Source organism: Branchiostoma floridae, chromosome 13 (assembly GCF_000003815.2).
Source record: "Branchiostoma floridae strain S238N-H82 chromosome 13, Bfl_VNyyK, whole genome shotgun sequence".
NCBI lineage: Eukaryota > Metazoa > Chordata > Leptocardii > Amphioxiformes > Branchiostomatidae > Branchiostoma > Branchiostoma floridae.
In genome coordinates, this window is record NC_049991.1 from 21895062 (window position 1) to 21904504 (window position 9443).

The window sequence follows — 9443 nt, forward strand, 5'->3', positions numbered from 1 at the left end:
TTTATTTTTATTTTTAATTTGATATTTCGGCTGTATATGCATGAGAAATACAGCCAGGGCTACCCAACTAGCCGCAGGCTATTATCAAGGGCTAGCCCTGGTAACAATACAATATACAATAGACAATATACAAAAACAGCATTAACGAAACAGGTAACTTAGGCTACAGAGGCGAGGTATATGGTATTCTTTATGATAAAGGTAAATGTGTGCCTAACATAAATGCTTATATGGGGACATTTCCGCTAGGTTCATTATAAACGGCTCCATGTAAAACACGTATTTCTAAATTATCTTCAATGCAGCGAAATTTAAAATCTAGCCTAGGTTTAATGTTTTCAGCATGATTGTTTTTCAGTGCTTTAATGTGTGTTTCAGAATGAGAGGTTATTTACTGGTCCCTGAATGTAATGCGAAATTTCTGCTTATGCAAATTAGCCGCGATGCACCAATCACCAAGCAGAACCACGGGCGGGTTGTGTGGTCGTGCTGACGTCACTTCCGGGTTGTGGGTTAGGGAGGAGGAAGATCGAATGTGGGTCTGTCATGTCTGTCATGTTTGATTTGAAGATGGTTCGGCTCGCTGCTGCTGACCGACGCTAGCCGCTCAAGCGGGACATGTCAAGCCAACAGGTAAGCGGTGTTTGCTTTCACACAGACCTAATCCCGCGGTGGATCGTGTTCTCGCCATTTAGAGGCTAGGGGTGGCCGGGAATGATCCACACGCTCTGGCTTTGTTCGCTCCTTTTGTCTGTCCCGTTATTTTGTTCTGTTCGGTTCTAGAGTTCAGTTGTCAGTGTTGAACTGTTCGCCATGTCTTTCCGTCTGCAGGGGTTCACTCTCTCCGGAAAACAGTTCGAAGGTAAGAAGACTTCCCCCTTTTTTTATGCAGAGTCCGTCTAGATTTTAGATGCACGCATGAGCGCGGTGAGATGGAGAGGGGAGGGGAGGGGGGGTTCTGTGCCGGACGCTGTTCGGTTCTTCAGGTTTCCTGTCTGTCTGATTCGCCGCCCTGTCTCTCTTGTCTAGTAGGGATGGGTTGGAAAGTAGATCCTTTTGTTTCCGACAAGTTGGACTCATGTTGTTTGTGTTTTGATGTGCTGTTATAAGTATGTGGGCGGGGCCTCGGGGCGTCGTGTTACTCCGGGCAGCTTAGGCCGCCTTTGTTTGGGCCGATCAGCTGAGATTTCAATTTTCAGGTCAATTAAAATCCACAGCAATTAACTTCCTGGTATTTTATGACGACTTGACCTGTTTTGCGTATCAAACGGCAGCACAATTTGTCACATTTAGCCCAGTGCTCTAAGTACTTTTTTTCAGCCAGGTTGCCCAGACCGCAACCTGAACCTGAGTCAAAAGCCAGGTTGCACCATCAACATTTCAGGTTGCCCCACTTACAAGTTATCACTTTCTTCAAGTTCAAATCAGCTACTTAGTACTTATCCGTTACCTTATCTTTTCTTCTTGTTACGTGTAACTACTTTTTTTTTTTTTTTGGTTAATTAGGATCTCCATTAGTGACTGATATGACTGATATTACTTGTGTCTTATAAGTTATATTACTAATACTCATTATTACCGAAATTATTATTAAGAAATAAATACAAAAGCTTATGTTTGTAGGTGGGGGGAAAATTAGTGTTCCAACTGAAAACTTTCAAGTTACACACTGCGCTACTTGGGTTTAATACTTTAAAATCAAGTTGCGCCAAGCAAAATGTGGTTGCGTTTGCAAGTAGGTATTTCGAGCACTGCATTTAACCCTAGGTCACTTTATATATACACACTATAAAAGACTTGAAATATTTTGATACAGCTACATATATACTGTACATGCATAATCCAGTGAAGTGTAAACTATAAGCCAAAACGTAGTGTGACCAGAGAAGTGTGATTGTGTGATTCCTCTGAAGTAAGATAACTCCACATTAACTAGCTAGCAACTGTAACTCTGAATGGCAGTATTGTTACACCCACATCCACACATCTGAAGAGATGTCATCCTAGATATAAACAAGCCTTCAGCCATAACAAAGTGATACACTAGCCATGGCGCAAGTTTTTGATCCTGATGAACTGAAAACAGGAGAACTGTACGGGTTCAGCTGCATCAATTTAATATTGTGGTTCTCAGAGTTCAAAGCAAAGTGGTGCTGAATGAAGACGAGACAAAAGGGAAGTCTGTACATAATTGGCACCCTTTTAGGGAGTGAGTTAAATTTCCGGGCAGACATTAGTGCGAGTTGCTGAAATTTTACCTATAGTATAAATACCTAGAGAATCAAGAACACACGGGTGTCGATATAGTTATTAGACTGTTTATTTAGACTTGTAACCAAAGTTAGCTTCAGAATTATATATAGTTTACCTTGATGTCTACCCTCCATTAGATGTGAGTATGCCCATAACTGTTACAGAGTGTTAGAACAGTTATGACTGAAGTATCTCATTGTTGCAACAGTTAAAACAGTTGTGACTGAATGTCTTTCTGTGACTGTTTCTTCTCCTTCTGTGCTGGTCTTTGAAAGGTTCCTCAAGCTAAATCTGACTCTCAGGTCTCTCCAGACGTCTTCCCAGAAGATTAAGCTCAATTAGCCTTGGGAAGTCTCCTCAGATTTAAGTCTTAAGGCCCTGGAGGCAGAAACTTAAGATGGGTACTGTAACCATTAGTACATGGACATTTGTTTATGGTTATGTTCTAGGACAACCTGGTACAGGAAGGTTTTTGTAGACTTTAAATGGAGTACATTTGTATTTTTTTTCTGAGGAGAAACGTTTTAATTGTAATATGTGATAGTGACAGTTTTTTTAATATCTGCTGTTTTATATGATTTAAAATGTAGATTTAGTCTAACCATACTGCTCATGTCTTCGAAGAATTTGACATCCTTTAACGTCCAAATTCCAATGACAAAAGCTACATCATCAGGCACACCGACCACACTTCAGGGTTTATTTTCTGTGTCTCTCATGCAGACACAAGTTTTGTCAGTCTGTTGTGTTTATTTTTAATCACAACAAGCAGATCTTTGACCAAAAGGCACTGAGTGAGTCAGAAGGGAAGTTTGTACAGAATGGCAGAGGAGGCAGTGCAACGTTGACGGTTCAAATTTTGCAATCACTGTCCGTTAATATATACTGTCTTTGTCACTTAATTTTGTAACTCATAACATTTACAAAAATAATCATCCATTTTTAATTATCCAACATGGCTGACAATTCTGCCATCGTTCATTCTTAGTTCAAACCCCCCAATATCAAGCTTTATATTATACTGTATTTAAATACTTTGTGGTTTTTGGATGACCCTAAATGTTCTGAGCCGATGCAATAACTGAGTTGGTAAAGTATTCGCCTTGCATTCGGTGGTTGTAAGTTTGGCACGGCCGAGTCATACCAAAGACTTTAAAAATGGTACATGTTTCATTCTGTTCATAGCACTCAGCACTGATGGGGAAGAGTATGGGAGTTAAACACACATCACTACCAGCGGACTAGCCCCCTGCTGTAGTGGCACAAATGTGTGGCCCAAGGGCTACAGAAATGGAGATGGGTGCCACCCCTAAGCATCTGTTTCAAATGTACAGCAAAACTTTTAAATGCTCTGTCTCACTTGTTGGCCCAATTCAGTTACTTATCTAACTGTTGCAGATTGACACAGATTTTCCTCTGACTTACGTATATGTTGCAATAACCCAGTCCAGGCAGTAGTTTTCATTTTGGGATTAGAACACCTGTCAGGCAGGTGGAAATTGGGATTGGAACCCAGGATCTGATGGTGTAACCCTTCCCCAGACCACAGCAGGCTGGTGTATGTTCTGGTGTGTTATTGTTGTCTGTGTAGACTAGAGTGTGTTAACCATGTACATGTATGCTGGGTGGGATGGGGAGGAAAGTTTCTCTCTTGGGTTTATTTTATTTGGGGAAAGAAAGAAACATTCAGAAAAGAAACATTACTCATCCAGGGATAAACACCAGCAATATACATGTGCCACCTGCTAAAACTTCTGTCTGAGTTTTGTATGTACTGATTTTTGTGGAAATGTTGGTGTTGCCTCTCTATAGAGAGTGAACTGAACTGTGTTCTTTTTACAGACTACCAAATAGAGATGTGATACAGGATAAAATGATTGAAACTGGTTGAAATTCAAACAAGTTAGCAAATTTGAGATGGATAGATCATATAGGTACAAATGCACATGTTTTTATTCAAAGTCAAAGTTCCTTCCCGCGCCTGATGGGGGATAAGCGGCGCCCATCTCTGTTTCAGTAGCCCTGGGCCACACACAACTTTGTGCAATCACTACAGCAGGGGGCTAGTCCACTGGTAGTGGTGTTTGTTCAACATCTATCCTCTTTCCCGAATGCTGATCATGAGTGCTAAGCAGAGAAAGCAGCATGTACCATTTTTAAAGTCTTTGGTATGACTCGGCCGGGGATCAAACTCAAGACCTACCGAATGCAAGGCAAACACTCTACCCACTCGGCCATTGCACTGGTTACTGTTTTTATTAGAAAGTTTTAATTGCTATAAGTTGATTTTATAATTTATCACTTTTTGCACAAAGTTCTTGTACATTTCCAACCTGTCCTCCCAATGTTGCGAGGTGCTGGAAGTGTAACAGTGCGTGTAAAAGGCTACAAGTTGTTGCCATTGTGCAGACGTGTGTACACCTGGTGGAGGGGGACATGTGATCCGCCGGACAGGTGTGCATTACAGGTGTGCGTGTTTACACCTGCTGGGTAGGCAGGTAAGGAGGACTGTTACAGACTCAGGTGTGCAGACTCAGAAACATGCCCTTCAATTTCAAATGTGTTTACACAACAAATACACCTGTCTGTAGTATTTAAGACAGTTTAATATGTCTTAACAAGTTGAATAGATCGTTTTCACAGAACGTTCGAAAACCGTTCGATCACGCGTGGGCGCCATGTTGGATGATAACCTGGATGACTAGAACACAGAACGGCGCTGTCAAAGTTACTTGCGGCGGGTTCAAGTGTGCTGTTTTGTCTCCATTCTGTGAATCATTAAGTGATGTAGCCAAGGTTAGATATCAGGACAAAGTTGCAATAATACGTCTTGATCTATATACAAATGTACTTTTAAAAATGGCACATTTTCAACGATCTAATGCTCACCAGGTGCCAATCACGAGGATTTACTTTTGCGGTAGCGGGAAATGGAGTGTTCGCGGTGGTTTAGAGTTCGCGGTGAAGCGGCCTCGCAAAAACCGCGATCATTCACTGTACCTGGCCGCTACCCTGGATGATATCCTTTCACTGACAGGCAGCGTGCAGAGGACTAGCTACCAATCCCCACCGCATGCGCGCACGAGCTGGCCCTCAATATCCACTTGCCTAACAAGTTTTGTGTAAGGGTGCCGTCACACGTGCGTATTTCTGTTCTACATGTAGACCTTACGAAAGTCTCTGTACCTTTGTCGTGTCTCAATAAAGAATCTTTATCAAAGATCGTATGAGGTCCCTATGGACTATTTGTCTCTATCAGGCAGGGACTGGGAAAAAGCAGAAATTAAACAAATATAGACACTCAGATAACATGCTAGAGAAGTTAGTTGGCCGAGGGAGTATGGCCTGCGACCTAGTTAACTCCTCTGGCATGTTATCTGTATATATTTGTCAAATTTTATTTTCCCAGCGACCTGTGGAGCACGGTGGGGGCTAAGAATTTCATACGAACCTCATACGGACTTGAATGTATGTACGCATGTGTGACTGCATCCTTCAGGTGCAGTCACACGAGCGTATACATCAAGTCCATATGAGGTCCGTATTGACATTTTTCTTCATATGATCATGTACCAGTCGTATGCACAATACACACCTCACCTCATATTTTTAGGTAAGCGTACTGGGCCGTGCTGAGCGTAAAACTGACACAACGATTGAGATGCGCTTGAGGGGTGTATTGTGCCCGTTACCACGTGTAAGTTCCGCATTGACATGTTTTGTCTTGCCTTAGGAAAAGTTTGAGACTAAAGAAATTTTTTTTTTCTACCAGCTACACAATCGTGGGTAAAAAAAGTTCGAATTTCGTTCCTCGTGAACAAGCCAAACAATTTTTAATCCTCGCTTGATTATCGACAGAACATCTGGGGCAGTACTGGTGAAAATATCATTCACAGCTCAGGACGCGATGTGCCGTGTTTTATGAAAAAGAAATAGAACAAGCTTGCTGACATTTGCGTGTAACATGGTATACGTCCATGACATACCCTGTACCAGAAACCAACTTTCTCCCCCCCCCCCCCCCCCCAAAAAAAAAAACATGCACAAACTCCGCGGCGGGGCTACTGTTGGTGGGCTGGTAGGAGAATGGTTTAATCAAGTTATTGAAAAGAGGACGGACTGTAGGTAATGTTGTTGAACAGAAACGGCGAGTAGGCCGTATCCTGTGTTTATGGAACTCGCAGTTAGCACGGCTAACATCCAGTCCGTTTCCTGAATAAAAAAGGCTTCTTTCGACGTACGAGTCCACCACGTGCAACACACAGCCGTGTGGAGATCGAGCCGCTTATCATCCAACATGGCCGTTCGAACGTTCGAACGCGACTGTGACGTCATTGTGAAAACGATCTATTAAGTTTCCGCATAGTCTTAAACACTGAGTGGGTGGGTGGAAAAAATAACAGTGACCTCCTTACAGGTACACTGGGCCCTTTTATCATGTGCCAAGCTTACATAATTACATGCTTGAAAAAAGCATGTACTGTTTCTGGTAGGGATCTTTGTGATTCCGGACCGATATCTCTAGAACCTCTGGATGGATTGCGATTTCCTTTGCTATGGGGATAGAGTGTGTGACCTATTGTGCTATTAAGTAGATTAGAAGTTTGCTGTTGTTTTGTGGTTCGTTTATTTAAAAAATATTTACACCCCTTTTCCTGATATGGAGTGATCTGGCCTCATTCCCTCTGTCTCAACCTCCTTGGGGACAGCTAGCAGCTGTAACATGTGTTTTGAGTTTTCAGTAGCATGGGAGTGTGTGGAAGGGTCGTTTCCAGTGCTATATCTCCAGAACAGAACGTGTGATTTACCTCCATGAAAAATGGAGGTATAGTTTTTGGTGTGTCTGTGTGTGTGTCTGTTTGTGTTTCCACATATTTGTGGTCAGCATAACTTTAGAACCTGTTGATGGATTGTAATGATATTTGGTATTTGGAAGACGAAGGTCAAAGTCAATTTTGGATCCCCTGGTTTGTGACCTTGGTACTGCAACAGAACTTGGATTTTTGAATCTTTTGACATGGATATGCTATGGTCTTGATTTTTGGTGGCACATAGCTTGTGGTGTAAGGAAGAAGTGTTGTATGTTTGGGCCCTCTAGCAGCTTGCTCTAGAACTGCTGGGGCATTCTGGTCAAAATCTTCCAAGGAGCAAAAAAGAGCAACTGTGACCATCGCTGTCACCTCTGTATGGTGTGAACCATTATATACACATTGAGATACAATGTATGTGCCAGGTGCAGGTGTAACAATAGGAAATAAAAATGAAATGGTGAGGACACCAGAAAGGTGTAGTTTTGGATCTCACTGTTTACCATAGGTAGATATATAACTTAAGAACAATGATGGAATAATTTTGCCAAACGTCAAACCATATCAACCCCCACAACACACCATACGCACCATCACAAAACAAAATATTTCAAGCAGGTTTGAGTTTTCAGACTCTTGTTATAACTGGTTATAGTATAGGGAGAATAGCCGGGGGAGTTTGGATTACGCTATTACTATTTAGTATTACTAGTATTATTATTTAAGTGTAGACTGACACACAACCATACCTTACCAGCTGTATATCTGTGTCTGTACCCCCGTAGGAAGGCCTGGTGGAGGCTAGTACCACAGTGGTACATGTACTGTACCAGCTGTATATCTGTGTCTGTACCCCCGTAGGAAGGCCTGGTGGAGGCTAGTACCACAGTGGTACATGTACTGTACCAGCTGTATATCTGTGTCTGTACCCCCGTAGGAAGGCCTGGTGGAGGCTAGTAGTACCACAGTGGTACTTGTACTGTACCAGCTGTATATCTGTGTCTGTACCCCCGTAGGAAGGCCTGGTGGAGGATAATACCACAGTGGTACACGTACTGTACCAGCTGTATATCTGTGTCAGTACCCCCGTAGGAAGGTCTGGTGGAGGCTAGTACCACAGTGGTACATGTACTGTATATCTGTGTCTGTACCCCCGTAGGAAGGCCTGGTGGAGGCTAGTACCACAGTGGTACATGTACTGTACTAGCTGTATATCTGTGTCTGTACCCCCGTAGGAAGGCCTGGTGGAGGCTAGTACCACAGTGGTACATGTACTGTACCAGCTGTATATCTGTGTCCGTACCCCCGTAGGAAGGCCTGGTGGAGGATAGTACTAGTACCAGGCCACAGTGGTACACGTACCTTACCAGCTGTGCTGCATCTGTGTCTCTGTGCCCTGCTAAATATTCCCTGCCCTGAAGGACAGGTAGAAACGGAGAGTCAGACTGAGTGAGGTTTGAAGTGATGGCCGAGCGAGTGGGCGTGATCGTCTGTGAGAAAACACTGCTGAAAAGTGTCATTTAAGTAACATGGTTCAAAAATTTGTCAAACATCATACTGGCGATATGCAGAACTTAAGAGACATGATTTGATACCCTTTTTGACATTTGCTTTTTAATACCTAAAGTTAAGTAGGAAAGTCAGCGAAAGAGGAGTTGAGTTTACATGAACATGTCCTGATATGAAGTAAAGCTTAGATCCGATTCTGGATACTGTAAATGTATTTAAGTTCGCAGGATTTACTTTCGCGGCAGCGGGAAAAAGGACTTTGCGCTGTGTTTTTAAGTCCGCGACAGCACCATGGACTGTAGTCTCTTGCTGCCATGGAAAAATGTTCCCTGTGGTTTTAAGTTTGTGGTGAAGCGACCACCGCAAAAAACGCAAACATTAAACCACCGCAAAAGTTTCTGCATTTACAGTATTTCCTGGTGCACAGAATGTCTTTTGTCTGCCTGCAGAAGACTGATCCGTGTAGATATCGCTGAGGAAACTTCAGACGTCCAGTCAAGGTTGATGTGTTCAGCGACCCGTGCTGTATATTGTTGTAACCGTGATGCTGTGTATGTTACTGAAGGGCTGATCTATAGTTTATACCTGATGTCTGTATGATGAATGTGGTGCTAGGTGGGTGGGAGGGCGGAGGAATAACAAGTTTGACCTATTGAAAAGACTTCATTGTTACTCTGGATGTCATTCTTCTCAGATTTACTTACAGGAGTAACGCTAGTTGACCTACCGGGTATATCCGTTATTTTTAAAAACAAGGTATTGGGGTATTAACTAGACGGATGGTGGTTTTAAACTGCAATATTTTGAACTGTTACAATTTGAAACCACCATCCGTCAAATCGATATCCTTAAATACCCTTTTTTTAGTAAAGG

At 42.6% G+C, this 9443-nt stretch overlaps 1 protein-coding gene across 2 annotated transcripts in view; it reads left to right on the forward strand.

The window, feature by feature from the left end:
• Window positions 1–461: 461 nt before the first annotated feature.
• The window catches only part of LOC118429178 (neuronal-specific septin-3-like), a 24182-nt gene continuing 15200 nt past the window's right edge, over window positions 462–9443 (forward strand). Inside the window, exons 1-2 of one of the 2 annotated variants that reach the window (XM_035839627.1) lie at window positions 462–633; window positions 832–862. In XM_035839627.1, the coding sequence (XP_035695520.1) occupies window positions 619–633; window positions 832–862 (46 nt within the window). In that variant the 5' untranslated portion in view covers window positions 462–618. The remainder of the gene's footprint in view (window positions 634–831; window positions 863–9443) is intronic. The other variant, XM_035839628.1, reaches the window with a different exon arrangement.